General features: G+C 33.0%; 1 protein-coding gene across 1 annotated transcript in view; it reads left to right on the top strand.

Annotated features, from left to right (window-relative positions):
• The window catches only part of LOC149537191 (polygalacturonase ADPG2-like), a 52,619-nt gene extending 32,329 nt beyond the window's left edge, over positions 1–20,290 (top strand). Inside the window, exon 6 of the mRNA XM_089806419.1 lies at positions 20,204–20,290. Coding sequence (XP_089662545.1) covers positions 20,204–20,290 — 87 coding nt within the window. The remainder of the gene's footprint in view (positions 1–20,203) is intronic.
• The last annotated feature ends 101 nt before the right edge of the window (positions 20,291–20,391 follow it).

Genomic DNA, 20,391 nt, shown 5'->3' with positions numbered 1-20,391 from the left:
CTATTTTGATAAGCATTCCTAGTTTTTTACTTAATTTTAGTGAACGAATTATTTATTTGGCAATGATCATACCATCATAAATTGATGTACCTTAAACAAATCCATATTGTTCCTCACTTATGAGCATAAGGAGGAACATTTGAAGTCTTGATGATAAATTTTTGGTTAAGATTTTATAGAGGGTATTACAGAGGGAAATAGGTCTAAAGTCACTAAAGTCCTTACAATTATATGATTTTGGAATGAGTGCAAGGAACATTTGGTTGATTTCTTTATGTATTCTTCCAAAATTCCTCATACTTTCCTCTATAATCTCCTCCCCCATGAAATGCCAACTTTTTTGAAAAAAGAAAGTTGGAAAGCCATCTAGTCATGGGGCTTTGTTTGGATTCATATTAAAGAGGACCTTAGTTACTTCATCTTTAGAGAGTTTATTCATTAGAAACTAGTTTTCCTTATCATTAATAATCTTGAGAATGGTTTTTCAGAAAATTTGATTTGCCTTTATAAGATGACTCTTCATTTAAAATATTTTGAAAATAATTTAGGGCCTCTCTGGATATTTCCTCTTTATCTTCTAAGATATGGTCTTCTTTTGAACAAATTTTGGTTATACTATTGATGGATCTTTTGACCTTGGTGCAGTTATGGAAAAATTTGGTATTCTTATCCCCTTCTATAAGTCAAACTTTCCTTGATTTTTGTCTCTAGTATATTTCTTCTTTTGCCAAAATATCTTCCATTTTTAGTCTTAAGTTTTTTACCTAGGTATATATTTTTTCATTCATGACATTGTCCATTATTTCTATGTTGATGTTTCTTAAAGCTTCTTTAGTATCTCATTTTAGCTCAAAGATGTTTCTAAAATGATGTTTGTTCCATTGTATTAAGTTAATTTTAGTCATTTTAAGTTTTTGTACTACTCTAAACATCCTAGATCCCTCTACTTTAGTGTTTTTCCACTAGATTTCTAATAGGTTCAAAAGGTTTTCATCTTTGAACCACATTTGTTCCACTCTAAAAGGGTTTATTTTAGTTGTAGCTTCCTTTTCCATTCTTAGGCAAATAGGGAAGTGGTCTGATCCAAAACAAGGGATGAGTTCCAATGTGATTTTGGAGATATTTGTTGGAAGGTGGCCATTATAGAAGAATCTATCAAGTTTCTTTGCTACTTGGTTGCATCCTTGTCTTCTATTATTCCATATGAATGCATTATCTTTAGATGGGACTTCAATTAATTCATTGCTTTGTATCCATTGATTGAAGTTAGATGTTGCCTGTGGTAGTTTACACAACCCCCTAATTTCTCTTTTAAGGATGTAATAGAATTAAATTCCCCTCCTAGAAAGGAGAAGGTATTATCTTGCTAAATATGCTAACTAATGTCAGCCCATACCATTTTTTTTCTAGAATTAGTTGTAGGGCCATAGATGTTAATAAGTTTAAAGGTTAAAGAACAATTCAAATCAACTACTTTAATACTTAACCATTTCTTTTCATTCCTTAGGGTATCAACTTGGTAAGATTTAAGGTTGTAGATGATAGCTAGCCCTCTAGAGGCTCCTTCTGAAGGGACTCCTATTACTTTCCTACAACCCAATTTTTCTCTAAAATTTTCTAATTCTAGGTTAATTTGGTTTCTTAGATTAATGAAAAATCAGGTTTATATTTATTAATGCAATTTTTAAAAATTTGTTGCTTGCTAGAGGCATTAAGGCCTCTAAAATTCTAGGATAGATTCTTCATACCTCTTTGGGAAGGCTCTTCCCCTTCCCAGCATCGAAATTGTCAGTAACATTTGTTTGTCCTTCTGCTATTGCACTCCTATTTTGAAGTTCCTTGTGGGATTTTCTTCCTCTTTTTTCATGGATCTTTGTAATATTTGGGCTATTAAGAGTCGGCTTTGATTGTTCTATTCCTCTAGTGTGTGATTCTAGATTGAAAGCTTCAACATCTCTTCTAAGGTCTTCAAAGGCATAGTTCTCAGCCCCCAGTTCTAGGAGTTTTTGAACCAAAACTACTTTGTGTTCTTCCATTCCTTCCTCATTTATTTCCTCATAGAATGCTTCATTAATTTCTTCTATTAGCTGGTCTAAGTATTCCATCTTATCTTTAACTTCTTCTAAGATCTTATCCTCCTATGGAAGGATTTCTCTTTCTACCATAATTAGCTCCTTTTCCTCTAGAATATTATTGTTGTCCTCTATAATTCTGTCCTTTATTGTCCTCTACTTTGGTGTTTGCCAAAATTTTGTGAGTTTTTTGCCTTCTTTTGTTGGTGTTACCTTATCCTTATTATCCTTTGCCATTGCTTGTTCTCTATTTAGACTGTCTCTTAGTGACCCCTTTACATTATTTTCTGGCACTACTACTAAAAAACATCTTACATTCTCAATTTCTTCAATAGTGGTTACTAATTCCTTAATCTTAATTTGAGTAATTCCTTCTTATCCTGATTACATGAGGCAACTAGTTGGGTTTTTCTCTTCCGGTTCTTCTTCCTTTTATGATTTTTTATTTGATGGCTATCTTTTCTGGTTGTGTCCACTTTACTCTTTTCTTGAGTTTTCTACTGAGCTAATACCATTTGGTCAATAGTATCATTGATTCTTAGTGTAATTTCTTCATTAAAAGATTTAATGCTTGATATATTCTCTATAATTTCTTATATCTCATTAGTTATTTCCATATTGCTTTCCTTTAAGAGTGAGGTTTGTTGATCTAAACCTTTTAAGAATTCTATACCTTCATTATATCTTGTCTGGGCCACATGGTTGAAATTTGCTATATGTTTGATTTTTGACCTTTCCTTATATTTTCATGGTAACTTTGTAGAATTGCTAGTTCAATTACTTCACCTTCCTCTGGTACTTCCTTAATGATAGAAGAATTCAGGCCTTTTGTAGTTTCTTCCTCTAGAACTTCTTCAAACCATCTATGGGAAGGTTTTTGTGCTATAGTCCTTATTTATGGATATTGTTTCCCCAATTCAGTATCCACATTAACTTCTTCAAAGTCAGAAGTATTAATTGTTGCAATCTTTTTATCTTTAATAAGAATTATGTTGTTAATTATTCCTTTGTAGATTGAATTATTAACTCTGTAAATAGATCTATTAGAAATAAATTTGAATACCCTATGATAGTACAAATTTGGTTTGAGACAAACCAAGAGCTTTATTGTGTTAGTTTTATCATTATGAGGTTCATAACCCAATAGTCCTCCTAGAGCTTCACCAATTTGAATAAATAATTTTATGTCAATGAACTCTGTAGGAATATTATCTAATGTAATCCACATGGTAAATTTAGGGAAGTTGTTGATTCCTCATTATAATTTGGAAATCATTTTAAGAAATTTAAATTGTCCTTTAAAAAAACAAAGAGGATTTTCTAATAAATTTTAAAAATATTTATCTTCCTTACTTTCTAAGTAAGTTAAATCATTAGAAAGAAAGGTCATACTTACTTGTTTGTCAAAGAGGGTTTTAAGCCTTTCAAGCATATCTAATCAAACCGATTTTGGTCTAGTGCAAACAACATAAATCCACTTTTTTCCAAAATCAAACCAAAGCTTCTAACCTCATTTCTAAAGATTACCGTAGGTGCTTCATTTTCTTCCTTTTGATTGCCCCAATTTTTAGTTGCCATATCTAGTTATTGTTTAGGGAAATTGCTAAACTGAAAAATGGGTTTTTATGATGGAGTAAATTCTAATCGGAGCATTAAATAGGATTTTTTGCTATTTGATATAATCAAAATATTGTTATCTCCTGAGATGAAGGGGTATTTAGGGGAAGGAGTGGAGCCAAATCTCCAAGTTTTTGGATTGTATCTTTGTTGGTATTGTGCCTTTTTTGGAGAAGCTCTGATATCCTTTTTGAGATCTGTATACTATTGGTTATGGCCTAATGGTACTATTGGTTATGGCCTAATTATACCTGGTTTACTTCTAAGATTATGTTAGGTTGCATAATCTTATTAGCCCTAGCTTTTATAGGTTGTCCTGCCCTTTCTAGGTTGTTGTCGATATACTCTCGATTTTTTGCATATCTAGTTTTACTAAAGAATATCCTTTATTTGTTAGTCAATTCTATTGCTCCTGATCTTTCCCAAGGTTTTGTTCGGGGATTCAATTTCATATTTCTAATATTCTTCTTGTTTATGACCTATTGTCATTCCTCTCCCTCCTTGCTAGGTATGCCCTAATTTACGCTACTCTAGATAATTCCTTTTGTCTGGCTTTGTGTGCTGTGATTGTAGCCTTAAAATGATTTTGCATTTTTTCTGCTTTCTTTTCCTTAGCTGATGCATCAAATATGTTTCTCACCAGTAGAGGAGCAGGTATATATTGATAACTATAGCATGGTTTAGGGTTAAATCTTTCAAAATATTTGCATATTCATTTTCTTGTTTATTATCTCCGAGCTTGCCTTTTTTGCATTTTTCACTTTGATCGCCTTTTTTTTTTCAGTTTAATTTTTGACATTTAAATTAAATACTCATTTAAATGTCCAGAATGATTTATTTTGTTACATAAATAGATTCAATTTATTTATCAAAATGAAATACATTCTTAATGTGATTTTTTTTGCTAAAATTCCTATAAAACAGAGGAAATGAACCAGCATCTAAATGCATGACAATTATTGTTCTAGCACATATTTATCTTTTGAATAATATTTTTCCTATTTATGGATTTTTATTAATATGATTTCTTTCCTATTGTAATCATTTGTCCATCAATATTTCTTAATTTACATTTTAGATTTGCACATTTTGTCATATTGTATAATATTCTCGTTGCCTCCATCTCTAATAGTATGTTATGGTTAAAGGACATAGGTCAATATTTGCGAAGACTTTGAGTACCATTTAGGTTAATCAAAAGTATATATAGTAATAGATTTGGAATAAGAGAAAGATACGATCTTTTGTGATAACTTATAAACAACTTTACAAAAATATCATTTCTGAATAAATGTTTAAGCATATTGGCATAAGATAAAAAAAACTTGTGATATATTTATACTTTTCTCTGATTCATAAACATATTTACAAATCCTTTCTTGAATGAGAATAAAAATACGATAAAATTTTAGTATGAGAAATTAGAAAAATTAATCAATATTGGTAAAATGCTTATTTTATTTGAATGTTCTGTAACTTGTTTTGGATGAAAGTCTCCCCTTTACAAATTGGCTAATCAAATATGTCAAATAAAATATACAAAAAATACATATATAAAAATCTATTTACATAATTTTAGAAACGAAGAAACAAACATTAACATTTATGTAAAAAGATCTAATTCCAACAAATTTAATATAAAACATGTTCATAATTTAGAACTATTTAAAAGGTAAGTATTTATACTTGTTAAGATATATGAATATATTTGTTAAAGAAATATATACAAAGACGTAGACAAACAAAATATAGAAGATTATTTTACTTATTTAGATATGTGAAAAAATAAATCAAATATAGGGTCCATTTGGCAATAGGAATTAGACTGGAATAGGTATTTACAAATTCCATAAATCTCAAATTCTCTGTTTGGGTGCACCAAATCAGAATTGAGAATAGGAATGTGTATTCCGATTTTGATTAAAATAAGCATTTTCTATTCCACCTAAATAGGTGGAATTGGAAGATGTATTAAAGCATTCCAATTTTACTTTTTCAAAAAAAAAAAAATTAGGCCCATGAGAAGAGTATCAAGTGCCCTCCGCCTTTGTTCTCTCCTAACAAATTTCATCACAAAATCATAGTTCTTGTATTTAACATCTGAATTAGTATAATATGCAGCTCAAAAGCATTGGCCCAATCGAACAGAAATGTGAGAAGAGCATCAACTGCAACATATTCAAAGAATATGTTGATCTCAATGGAAATGAATAGAAATAGGAAAGAGTTAAACACAATTGACTCACAATATAAAACAAAGAAGTTTCCCCTTTCAAATTCAAAGTAATTTGTAGTTACTAAAAATGGTGTAATAATTATCCCAGAGAGTGGCAACCTAGCTCTATAATTTTCGTGCAATAATTATCACCGGGATGAGTTTCTTCACAGACACCTACAACTTGTTTTGCATCTCGCCTATTTCCAATTTACTTGGAAAAATCTACTACGACAAAGGTAATGGTGGTCTGTTACCAGTTCATGTAAAAGCCCATGTTAACAGAACAACCTTATGTGGAGCATTGGTAGGCCAACTGATCTTTGGATACCAAGTTTATGGAGTTGCACTCGTTATCTAACCAAATAGAGAATAAAAATACGTATTCCTATTGTCTACTGCAGAATAACAAATCCAGAATATAAATTTCTATTCCCATGACCATACGGACCGTTACAATTTACTTTTTCAAGATTAAAATAGAATTTATTTTTTCATACATAATATTCCAGCATATATTATTCAGCGGTAGCACGTTTAGGGAAATAGAATGTTAGGTAGTACAAACAAGAGGTACGCATATGAATTCCCTTAATTGTACAAGATTTGTTTGAGTGATAGTTAAAATGTTTTATGTTCGATGTATTGGCGGCTCAGGTATATCTTAGTCTGTGCGAATAAGAATATATATTCAACATCCGTTATTGTCATAATATTTTAACTCCATGTGCTTGTTCACATTTTGTCATGTACCAAGTGACACTCATTCCTCGTTTCTACCCTAAACTGAGTGCTTTATGACAAGAACACCCAGTTAGATTTGAAAGCCCACGTCTTCACGCTAAAACAATAGTTTCTGACTGAAACATTGGCGTTGATTTCCCTTTCTTGTAATGAAGTTTGATTACCATTTCTGGTACCTTGAACCAGAAGTTTTAGTGAGCGAGTACCAAGTTTACTGCTTAAGAAATGGGGAAAATGTAGCTATCAATTATTTAAAAATGGGCTTGTTCTTGCTTTGATGTCAAATGTAATACTAGATTGGTTCTTCCTTGAATTTCTAAATGAATGTGTACAAAAGTTATGCTTTGGTAAATAACGATGGCCTTGCTGATAATACTAATCCTCGAATTCACCCACATATGCATGCACTATATTTTTCTTTCACTTGGGCTGGTTGTGGTGGTCGCAAACTTTGTCCAAATCAGTTTTCTTCCATGAGAAGTTGTCACTACCTCTTTTTCCACAACCCAAGAAAAATGCAAAAATCATGTATCTTGTGGATTGACTAATTAAATTGATAATCTTATTCTTTCACTAAGAAAAAAAATTATTTAAGACATGACTTGATATTTGATCTCGATCAGAAAAAAAAACTTAATTCAGTTAACAAGGGGGGACTTAGTTAAAGAGTCGGAAAATATTCTTGAAAGGACGGAGAAGCTTAGGGGCAGGAAACAAGGGAAAGTTTGTGAAGGGGGGAATTGGAGAGAACATGCAAGGGGGAGAACTGGAGGCAGCGGCTGGGGAATTAATTAACTTTTACTCACTTCTCAAATTATTGCAAATTACAATATTCAATATTTTAAGGGATAATTCTTTAGAAAAACATTAAAGAATTATAAGGCTTTAACATGCAACCAGTTCTATTTCAACCTTTACAATTGAAACCTAACATCAAGAGAGGCAAATCTAGACACCTTTTACAAAATTTGAGAAAATAAAAATGAATAAAGCTTCAAAGTCAAATCACATATGGATGAATCCATATACAAGCATGTTCTCCTTACAATTTTGATCAGGATGCTTTGAACCTTATCAAAAATTTCCACTATTTGTTAATAAATCCTAAAGGCAATAAAATTCTATATTTTGTTTGTGCATGTCTTTGTATAAATGTCTATTAATAAATATATCTAGATATTTTAACAAATTGGAATATTTGTTATTAGCTAGTTCTAATCTATTAAATAATTTTTGAAAAAAATTATCAACATAATTTTTTTTGAAATTTAAGCTTTTTACACTAATATTAATATTTTCTTCTTCTTTACTAACTTTTGGTAGATGGATTTTATGTCAATGAAGAAGAGATCAAAACATAATGTGATGGATTCAATTTAAAATTAGATATACATTAGATGATTTTTGTAAGGCTTATAAAGCCATTCATTCTTATTAGAAAATACCTACTAGGATGTAACTTCTCATAAACTAACTTTCACTTCATTATTCTAGTTTCTTTAACTAACTTAACATACAATTTACTCCAACATTATCCTCACCTTTGTTGCAAGGGTTTTGAACCCAACCCTTTGGAGATTTTTATGAAGCACCTTTACCAATCCTCTTCACTTACAACATGATTATTCTCATCTTACCTACACAATGAGACACATTTTAACTTCAAAAATTCAACATATCCTCTAAATGTGTCTAATTCCTCCTCTAGTGTTGCACATGAGACACCTTTCCTATGAAACTCTACACCTCATCTAAGTATCTCTAATGCCTCTTCAATTTCTAATGCCTCTTCTTGATTTATTTCAACAAATAATATTCAAATCCTATTTGCCTTTTCTCCTTGAAGGGACAACCATGATGTTATGCCCCCACTTCTCTTCAGTGACACAAATCTATCAAGTCCTCTCTTTTTTTTGGGGATAAATCTTCCAAGCCCCAACTATTTATGGAAACAAATAGGATGCTTCTCATGTAGTAAAACATCTATGATATCTAGAAGTTGTCTTGAGATTATAGGTTCCCTCCTATCTTTGTTGCCTCAAACCTTCTATTTGACCAAGATTGCATTCTATAACTGAAAATAAAAGTACCTTGTTTTTTCAAAGAAAATTTATGTCTTCTTACCATGACCAATAATCTTCTCAATATTTCTAATCATAACCTTCTTGAAGCCAATATTATGTCTCATAGTGGGCTACCATTACTAGATTTTGAGATAATCCTAGATTATTAAATATCATGATCTCTTTGTATTAATGTATCTCCCTACATTTGGAAGAGTTCTAGTCTTTTATCTTTAATATATATATTTGAAAAAAAAATCATTTAAAAAAATTAAAATTCTATTGCTTTCTTTTATTCATGGCTTGTTTGAATTATTATTTTCTATCTTTAATCCAAATTCTCTTTTCTTCAACTTGTAAGTTAACTTATAGAAATTTATATTAGCATATCAAAATTCTTCAAAAATGAGATCTAGTGCACCTAGATCATAGAATATGGAAGTTATATATTCCCATGCTTCTTTGGGCCTTTTCCACTACCCATATTACATTAAAGATGATGCAAATCCATGTTCCATTGAAGAAAGTCATACTACCTCTAAAAGAATATAATATAGAGGGCCCAATCACATAACCACCAACTAAAAACCACTATTTAATGTTACTCACAAGTTCACAGGGAAAATTTAACTCACCTTCACTAGGCTTCTTATTTCTAACTAGTTCACCCAAAAGTTGGTACAAATTGACGACATTTTTGACAACATTGGAGTAGGCCTCTAAAAGGGATTAAGGAGGCATAACATATTTTATACATCAGTTCATATTTTATAACCTCTTCCCAGATTAGTCACTTCACAAAGGGCCAATTTCCTAGAAGCCATGTTTAGAGGGTTTTTAGTACTCAACTCCAAAACTTCCAAAGTGAACTCTTAACAAAAGCAGATATTCAAACACCCATTATTAGGTTACATAGTAAACACAAAATTTACTAGACATTATTTTGGAATATTTACATCAAAATGGGTCTCATATGTTGTCCTACTTAGGCCTATTAGGCCTCTTTTACAGAGATACTACCGGCAAAACCTTTTGCAGTTTTAAAGATATTATTGAGATCTTATTTGTAGGTCTCAAATAGGCCAAATTCACAAGTTTTACCCTTCTTTTTAAGCCAATGTGAGGATTGTTTCTTATAAACCCAACTTCCACACTTTTCCAAACTTCGCCAACTATTCAAACACATTATAATATGTTTGTAGATGCTTTTAGAATTCTCATGCTACCATTTTCAACTACTTTTCATCCATTCCCATTGAGAGAAAGAATAAAGACTTAAATATATTATTGTAAATAAATTTTGCATTCAATTCAATTTGGATGATAGTACATTGCTATGTAATGGATTTTTAAAGCCTTAGTTTCCAAAATGTTACCAACCTAGGTGAATAACTTCCCAACTTTTCAAAAAATAATCATTATCTATTCCACCTATATAGGTGGAATTAGAGTACATATTCTTATTCCAATTTTATTTCTTCAAAATTTATATTTTTTTAGGCCCGTCAGAAGAGTATCAAGTGCCCTCTACCTTTGTTCTCTCATAAGAAATTTCATCACAAAATTATAGTACTTGTATTTAATGTCTAAATTAGTATAATATGCATCTCAAATGCATTGGCTCAATTGAATAGAAATGTGAGAAGAGTATCAATTGCAACATATTCAAGAATATGTTGTTCTCATTGGAAATGAATAGGTGTAATGTCCCCTTTTTAGCATTCATAGCATGATGTTGTCATTAGCCTATTTCCCCATGGTCCCGTAGGCTAACCAGGACATTAAAGGGGCTTAGAGGCCATTTGGCCTAGATAGTTTCAGTTGCAGGTCTTTTTGAGTGGTTTTGACTTTGGGCATACTTACTACTTATAGTAAGTCATCTTGGATATGGTCGGACATCCAGTGGCATCGGTATGTCGATGGTAATTGTTTAAAATCGGCAAGAAGACTTGTTTATCATTGATAAGATTTGTTATGCATTGATAAAGCTATTTTATAAAGTTAAATTTAAATATTTGACTTTATTAATGCATAGACTATAGCTTGTGAGAAATATTTAAATTAAAAGAGTCCCCTTTATTTTATAACACATTGGAGACATAAGTTACATAAAGGGAGTGATGTTTTATCCCACATTGAGAAAATGAAGGATTGAGCTCTTGTGGGAGCACTATAAAAGAAAGGGAAGAGCTTCTTTTTAGTATGCTTGGAAATATCAAATAAATTAGGAGATTTTTTGAAGATTATATCTCAATAGTTTGACGGACGAAATCCCTTCAAGCTTAAAATCTTGATGCCATTGAAAGATATGGTCTTGAGATTCAACATAGTAGCAATTTGAAAAAGCGGATACGAAAAAGCAGTCTGAAAAAGCGGAACCAAAAAAGCAGGCTGAAAAAAGTGAGTATGAAAAAAAAGTCCGAAAAAGCAAAACCGAAAAAGCAGGCCAAAAAAGTAGTCCGAAAAAAGTGGAACCGAAAAAGTAGGCCGAAAAAGCAGTCTGAAAAAGCAGCTCAAAAAAAAGCAACTCAGAAGGGGATCTTAGTACTTGGGATCGTTTTGACCAGAGATATTTATCATTCCTTGGTAGTAGTATCTATTGCACCATCATGGACTTAATTGGTAGTTTTCCAGGTGTAGTTCTCATCCATGCTAGCAACTTGTTTGATGCTAGTGTATATGAGCAATGTTAGTATGCTAATAGAAACCAAATTTAAATAAAGCTTCTACAAACCAAAAAAAATTCATAAACTTCAAGATAGACTAAGATGAGCTCTCAATTGAGAATATGAGCCATTAATGGGCTCTCTCAATGAGAAGCTCTCTTGTTGAGTAGCTTTGTCCAAATAGATAGGATGTATGCTCAAGCTTATGCTTCAAAAAGGGCTTCAAATGGAGTTGGAATTTGGGTGTGAGTGTATGGTTTTGATGTCAAATGGTTTCTCAAAATGGCATTATGACTTTACTTCATGGATTGTGTTATTTTGCAAAGGGGAAGGATCCAATTTATAGGCAAGAGGCTTGAGGGATTGAGGGCTAAGATGCAAGGATGGAAAAAAGCTCATGGAGGGCTCAGATTGCATGAGAAGAGAGCACATGGATTGTGCTTCCTTATAGCCAATCAAGGAGTGACACATGTCACATGATGAGAGGATGGAGGAAAGGGGAAGGATGAGTCAAAAAAGGAGGCTCAAGGGATAAAATCTTCATAAAGATCCTCATAATGACTTGTAAGAGCAATAAAAGGGCTTGTAAGAGTCATTTATGACCTAGTGAACTTCATAAAGTTTTATGGTTGAGATATTTTGAGGGTGATGAGAGCAATTTCGACTTGGACTTGATTAGGAAGGTTTTAAGTTTGTTTAGGCTTGTGCAAATGATTAGAGGATGGATTAGGATGGTTTAGGATTAGCTTAGGGATAGGCAAGTGGATGGCATTTAATGAGGGTGGGTGAAGGAGGAGATATTTGTTAACTTTGCCTTGAGTTAGCAAGTCTTAACCCATGTTTAGGGAATGTGACAAGGTTAGGAGGGGATTAGGATTAGGTTTAAAGACATCTTCTAGAAGAGTCTAGACTTTGGATGAGGATAAAGACTTTCTAGAATAGTCTAGAATTTCCTAGGATGAGGATGAAGACTTTCTAGAAGAGTCTAGAACTTCTTAGGATGAGGATAAATTAGATTTTTAGGAAATAAATAAAGTTTTATTTATTTCAAGGGTTTGGGTTGAGGAGATATTTATTAAAACTTTTTTAATAAACATGAGAATTAATATTTAATCTTAATTAAATATTTTAAGTTGGGATTAGGGGTAGGAAATGATGGGATTAGCCTTTAATCGAAATTAAAGAAGGATTAGAAGATTTTGGAAGAGGTTATTGGTCATAAGAAAATTGGCCAAGTTTTGGGCAAAAAATAATTTTTTTATTTATTTTAGGATTTTTGGTCAATTTATTAATTAAATAATTAATAAATAAGAAAATAATGTTTAAATAAGATTTAAACATTTTTGGGAGGGATTCCTTAATTAAATATTTTTAATTAAGATAAAGGGATTTAATGGCATAAAAATTAATTAATTAATTAATTAATAAATGATGATGTCATCAGGGATTTTTTCAAAAAATAAAAATACTTTATTTTTTAAAGGATTTTTAGGTGTCTACAGCTAGAATTAGTTTTTACACACCTGTGTTGGGCATTGTTCATATATCCAGTTGACCATTCTTGTTGGAATGGGTTGATGATCTCTCAGATATGACAGAGTTTACAGAAGAGTCCCAGGATCCAAATATTACAGATGCTAGCTATTCTGAGGTTACTCCTTTGGACAGTGTACCAGGGATAGAGTATAGGAGTTCGACTAGTCGGCACAATCATGTGTCTAGTCAGCTGAGAGTTGGCAAGCGAGACATTTCTATCGCTTGCGAGCATTTCGATGCTGCTCGTCAATTGTTAGCAGTTTATGGATGGGGTTCTCCTACTAGTGATGAGCAGGGAGGCAATTATCTTTCCTTGACAGAGATCCACTCTTTATGGGAGGCTATCCAGATTCTGAGACAAAATTATATGCAGTTGGTAGCCGACAGAGATTATCTTATGGAGTGGGGGAGTACAGCATACGATGCATTATTGGCCAAGGAAGATGAGGTGAGTGAGCTTACTCAGCAGCTCGAGGTGACTTTTGAGATTCTTGAGAGTACACAGTTGGCTTTCGAGGAGTCACAGTTTCATTTGGTTAAGGTGACCATGGAGTTAGAGCGACTTCGGTCTTTACCAGATTCTGTACAATCACAGACTGTGGTGTCTGGTGATCTGCGGATTTCCATGGTCGAGGTTGATAGAGGTAGTGGAGATGAGGATATATCTGTCCATGACACTACTATTGGCATATTTGGTCCATTTCCACTGGAGGCAGGTTCAACTGAGTTGGGCGCTACAGCTGAGCATTGTGATATGTTTGACTTGGAGGGCACAAAGACTAGTGATGTTGTTGTTGATTCTACACTCTTTGCTATATCATCCTCTGACTTAGCTGATGATCAGTCATAGTTGGTCATATCACGTCTGCAGGATGAGTCTTTGACTGAGATTGGTTCTTTTTACCGACATTATACTATAGAATATGTTCCTCATTTTTCTTTTGATCCATGTGTTGAGGAGTTGATGGCAGACAAGTTTGGTTTGGGCTCTCATTTTTGCTATCTACCATGTAATGACTATTCACCATTAGCAGTACATGGGTGTTATGGTTATGAGACAGTGACTGGTGATTTGCAGAGTTGTGTTAATTGCAGTAGGTGTGCAGTGTGTGGATTCTCTATATTTGGTGCAGTTTCATGCGGGAGTATTCATCGTTGTTGCAGAATTGTATTGTACATTCCACATAGGCTAGTGGGATGTGTTGATGGTATTTACTATGTTGGCAGTTTGGGTTATCTACTCTACTTGGGTTCTGATATTTCGAGAGCTTGTTTCTCATGGGTTCCTAACTTTGGAGTTTGGGTGAGTTGTATTCGCCAATTTGATTATGGATTCCTCTTGGTTAATTTTTAGAGGTTGTTGCAGGAGCCTATGTTGACTGATAGCAGTATAGTTCATGACTACATTTGGGATCTAGGTGGATTGATTGGGTTGTTGTTCGACCATTGCTTGGGGACAACCAATTTTGGGAAGGGCAGACTGTAATGTCCCTTTTTTAGCATTCATAGCATGATGTTGTCATTAGCCTATTTCCCCACGGTCCCGTAGGCTAACCAGGACATTAACGGGGCTTAGAGGCCATTTGGCCTAGATAGTTTCAATTGCAGGTCTTTTTGAGGGGTTTTGAGGCAACTTTGGGTATACTTACTATTTATAGTAAGTCATCTTGGATATGGTTGGACATCCAGTGACAACGGTATGTCGATGGTAATTGTTTAAAATCAGCAAGAAGACTTGTTTATCATTGATAAGATTTGTTATGCATTGATAAAGCTATTTTATAAAGTTAAATTTAAATATTTAACTTTATTGAGGCATAGACTATAGTTTGTGGGAAATATTTAAATTAAAAGAGTCTCCTTTATTTTATAACACATTGGAGACATAAGTTACATAAAGGGAGTGATGTTTTATCCCACATTGAGAAAACGAAGGATTGAGCTCTTGTGAGAACACTATAAAAGAAAGGGAAGAGCTTCTTTTTAGTATGCTTGGAAATATCAAAGAAATTGGGGAATTGTCTGGAGATTATATCTCAATAGTTTGAAGGACGAAATCCCTTCAAGCTAAAAATCTTGATGCCATTGAAAGATATGGTCTTGAGATTCAACATAGTAGCAATCTGAAAAAGCGGATACGGAAAAGCAATCCGAAAAAGCGAAATTGAAAAAGCAGGCTGAAAAAGCAGGTACCAAAAAGCAGTCCGAAAAAGCGGAACTGAAAAAGTAGGCCGAAAAAGCAGTAAGAAAAAAGCGGAACCGAAAAAGCAGGCCAAAAAAGCAGTCCGAAAAAGCAGCTCAAAAAAAAACTAACTCAGAAGGGGCAACATTGAAAAAGATTATTACAGCCATCTACAACCAGGTTCCTTTATTAGTATTGTTTTTTAGGGTGTTATAAGTTTCAGCTGTAAGTGTGCATTATACCAGCATTATCATTTGTAATCCATGTAAATGCCAAAAGTCTTGGCCATATTTCATGAGCATTGTATTAGAAATTTCATTGCAAATTAAGAAGATAGTAGTTGCTGGTGTCATTTAAGCAATTTAATATCATTATTTATTAGCTAGTTAGTTTGCACACCAACTGTTTGTAAAAATGCCAGTTGGTTGTAGGTGTACATTTATCATGCTTAGATCATATATATGCACTAAATATTGTCAAAATTAGTAGCATGCTCATGTTAGGCCATTGTGTAGTCCATTTGGAGTCTTCTAGCACAATTTTTTCATTGATGCAAATTGAAAAAGAGTCATTTAAAGCCAGCTGAAATACTATATCAGTCATACGTCCCTTGCATGTGAATTTTTTGATGAAATTCCTTGAGCTTTCATCAGCATTTTTTTGAGGGCAAATTTGAGGAGGGTTATTACAGTGGTATCAAAGCTTACTTGCAAAGTGTTTGACGAAATGTCAAACAACTGAAGTATAAAGATTTTTGGTGTTTGAAGAAGTTATAACCTATTGGGGTTATTACAATAGGGATAGGAAAGAGATAGACACAATTCACTCACAATATCAAACAAAGAAATTTTCCCTTTCAAATTCAAAGTAATTTGTAGTGACTAAAAATGGTGCAATAATTATCCCATAGAATCCAGCTCTATCATTTCAGTGCAATAATTATCACCAGGATGGGTTTCTTCACACATAGCTATGACTTGTTTTGCATCCCACCTATTTTCTATCCACTTGGAAAAATATACTACGACAAAGATAATGGTGGTATATTATCAGTTAATGTAAAAGCCCTGGTTAACATAACAACCTTATGTGGAGCATTGGTAGGCCAATTGATCTTTAGATGGCTATGACACAAAATGGGTCAAAAGAAAGTCTATGAAGTTGCACTCATTATCTAACCAAACAAAGAATAAGAATATGTATTCCTATTGTCTATTCTAGAATATAAATTCCTATTCTAGTGACCAAACAAACCCTTAGAATTTACTTTTTCAATATTAGAATAGAATATATATTTTTCATATATGAATATTCCAACTTATATTATTAAGTTGTAGCACATTTAGGAAAATGGAATGTTAGGTAGTACAAAAAAGAGGTACACATGAATTCCCATAATTTTAATTTTTTTTTGAGTGATAGTTAAAATGTTTGATATTGAAATGCATTGACGGCTTAGGTATATCTTATTTTGTGCGAAAAAGAATATATGTTCAACATCTGTTATTGTCGTCATATTTTAACTCCATGTTCTTATTCGTATTTTTCCATGTACCAAATTACACTTATTCCTCCTTTCTACCCTAAACTGAGCACTTTATGACAATAAATCCCAGTTGAATTTGAAAGCCCACGTATTCACACTAAAATAATAGTTTCTAATTCAAACATAGGCATTGATTTCCCTTGGTTGTAATGAAGTTTTATAACCATTTCTATGCCTTGAACCAGAAGTTAGTGAGCGAGTTCCAAGTTTACTACTTTAGAAATGGGGAAAATGTAGCTATCAGTTATTTTTAAATGGGCTTCTTGTTTCTTTGATAAAAAAATATAATACTAGAATGGTCCCTCCTTGAATTTCTAAATGAATGTGTACAAAAGTTATGTTTTGGTAAATAACGATGGCTTGCTAATAATAGTAATCCTCAAATTCACCCATAAATGCATGCATCTATATTTTTCTTTCACTTCAGCTGATTATGGTAGTTGCGTAGACTTTGTCAAAATTAGTTTTCTTCCATGAGAAACTGTCACAACTTGTTTTTCCACAACTTGAGAAAAATGGAAAATTTTGTACTATGTGGATTAACTTGTTAAATTGATGACCTTTTTCTTTCACTTAAAAACAATTAGTTAAGATATAACTTGATATTTGATCTAGATTGAAATAAAAAAACTTAGGTTAGCTACCAAGTGTGGAAGGTAGTTTAAGAGTCAAAAAACTTTCTTTAAAGGACAGAGAAGCTCAAGGGCTAGAAACATGGGAAAGTTTGGGAAGGCAAGAATTGGAGAGAACACATAAGGGAAAAATTGGAGGCAGCAGCTGGGGAAAAGATGGAGAAGGAAGGGGGAAGGTGACTGGGATGGAAGGAAGGCACGGAAAAAGAAGTTTAGATATGTTGTTGCACTATTAGGCTCAATTCCAAGTTTCATGTCTCATTTTGAGTTCTTTTCCTAAATTGAAGCTTGAGTTTCTATTTAGAGTTATGCATATAGATGTGAAAAAATTAGTTAAACACTAGTGGATTTAATCTAAGTTAGCAAATGAATAATCAATATGGTGTGCTATAAAGCATTCTATTTGATTGATTCCATATATGGTGGGGTGAACCCACAATATTGGGTTACACTTTTTCAAAGGAAGAAATTCTTTTGAAATCACACAACTATAAGTTTTTTATTTTGTAGTTTTGATAGAATTTTTTTATAAAGTTTCGATATAAACTACTTAGTTTCTATTGAAACTAAAAAAACTACTTTCTATAGAAAATATTATTGCTATGTACTTTCGATCGACACCACATTGGTAGTTTCGATTGGAACTACCTATGTAGTTTCAATTGAAAGTACAAAGCCCAATCGAGGTCTGTTAACCCCGACCTTGGGCTTACTAGTTTTGATCAAAACTAAGAAAAATAGAGGTGTAAAGGATTTCTTGCAACCCCACAAGTCATTTTCAACTTGGTGGGGCTACATACAAAGAGTTTCAATCAGAAGTGCAGCGTAGATGAGGGCATCTATAATTATCAAACATCAAAAAGGTATGATTTTCCCCTTTGTTTACTCATTTTAAATGATTTTAGTTTCATTTTATACATTTTTAGTTTCATTTTATATGTTTTTAGTTTCATTTTATATATGTTTTTTGTATACAATATGTATATATATTATTAGTGAACAGATTGTCTTCCAAGAAGTGCGTGCAAATACAACCCTAAATGCCCAAGTGAGAGGACTAATCGGCACCAACAGTTGGACAAGTTATCATTGGATTGATAACCTTCCTTTGAATTTTATCGGGTACAACTCCCCATGTAAGATATACAAAGAATTAAGTGTAGATGTTTTTTACTAGAAAACACAAAAGGACTTCAAGCATCTATTCGTAAATACAATGTAGATGCATAAACTTAATGAATGAAAAGAAAGAAAACAATATACAACAGATTACACAAAGTTCGTTTGCTGTATACTACATTTTAAAAGACAACGATCAAAGGAACAATTTCCATTCTCCTGAGAAAAGAAGAATCAAAGCTTCAAAGAGATCTTGATATCAAAATACATTCAAAGAATAGCAACACCAAATGCACTTAAAGAAAACTGAAAGTTACAGAAAGATAACCATCAGTGGAAAGTAAACTGCCTAAACACAAAGTTTTAGTTGTAGTCATCTTTCAAATCTCCCTTCTTTGAAATGTAAAAGATAGCACAGTTCTTATTACACACTGCATCAAATTTACTATTGAGAAGAAAATGAAAACCCTCTCCCATACATTACATTTGAAATCAAATTTTCCTTTAATCACTAACACAAAGTCTAGCAAGTAAAGCTCTGTTATGCTACAACTCCAAAGTCTGCATTCTTCTCCTGAGAGAACTAGAAAATCTCTCCCCCGAAAAACCAAAACTCTCCCCCTACAATAACATAAAATCTCCTGCTTGGAAAGGAAAAACAGAACCCCTTTCTTGGTCACAGCTGATTTATTTATTTTCTCCTGTTGTCGATTCCTATTCAATTTTTTGTAACTAATTCTTTGAAAGATTTTTTATGACTTACCTTCCTTTAGATTTGTTTATTCTCATGTCTTTATAAATTCCTCTTTCCCCCGAATTAACTTTCTTTATCATATTATTAATATTTATAATGTTGTTCACATTATAATCACCACTTTAGAATAGGAAAATGTAATGTTAAAACTTAATAGTGGGCCATAGTGCTAAAATTAATCCTTTCTGAATAAGTCTGAACCTGTCTAGATACCATGTAACTTGCAATTTCCATATACGAAAGCAAATCCTTTAGGTGTCTGGCACACATGGCAACACTTCCTTTCACCAGTTCCTCATAATGATTTCAAACTGTGATCCTGTCCCTGTGGACACGATATTAAAGTTTATGAAGCCTTGGATATCAAGGGCATGAGGCTATATAATTGGGCTTGCGTTTTCTGCAGATGAAGATGTCTATAAATAATTTTCCCCTTTGATAATCATGACTGCAGTCTCTGATTCAAAAACACAACCCTCGCGCAATTCATGAGATATATATATATATATATATATACATACCTTAGAAAATAGCCAAGCAGCTTCTGCATGTCGTCTTTCTCTTTATAAGATATTTATCAAGACATTTCATGGCTTGGGTTCGGTGATGAACCACAGATATTCGCCAACATTCTATGAGCATTCACTTGGCCCTTCGCATGTTAAGTTTGAAGACGCACAATGTATAAAGAAACTACATTTCCCAACTGAAAACATTATCTCAACAGCTAATCATGGATTGAAGTCTAGGAGCACTTGCACAAGTAGCATCTTCTTAAGTTCTCCACACATTCATTGCAGGTCAAGATCGATCTATTACTGTTTGGATTTGCACAGTGATCATGATAAAATTCTAATAAATGAAACTCATGCGAATAGCACCTCTTGAATGTGTTATTACAAGATACAAGACATCCCCGCGGATCTTCATATCTCAAAAACTCGATGCCGAGAGGGTTGACTGGCCTCGGGCATTCTGTCAAGCAATCGCCATGTATTGCCTCCTCTTTATTCTCTTTGTCGGCACAGGATGAGAATTCTGATTGTGTGTGTTATAGATATGCCTGGGTGGTGTGATTGTTGGCGTTCTTAATAAAGAACCTACGCACGCGAGTGGACCAAGTTCTTTGGCTGCATTAAAGTGAATTCGTGGCTATAAGGTGAGTTGGCCTCTCGGTTTTTTTTGACTCTGGTATTCCACCAAATCAACTTGCAGTATGCTCACTATGTATGCTACCTCACGGAC

This window comes from Cupressus sempervirens, chromosome 10 (genome assembly GCF_028749045.1).
Source record: "Cupressus sempervirens isolate cs-2001-9-10 chromosome 10, ASM2874904v1, whole genome shotgun sequence".
Classification (NCBI taxonomy): domain Eukaryota; kingdom Viridiplantae; phylum Streptophyta; class Pinopsida; order Cupressales; family Cupressaceae; genus Cupressus; species Cupressus sempervirens.
The sequence above is the reverse complement of the archived record's forward strand: the minus strand, read 5'-3'. Positions and strand labels throughout refer to the sequence as shown.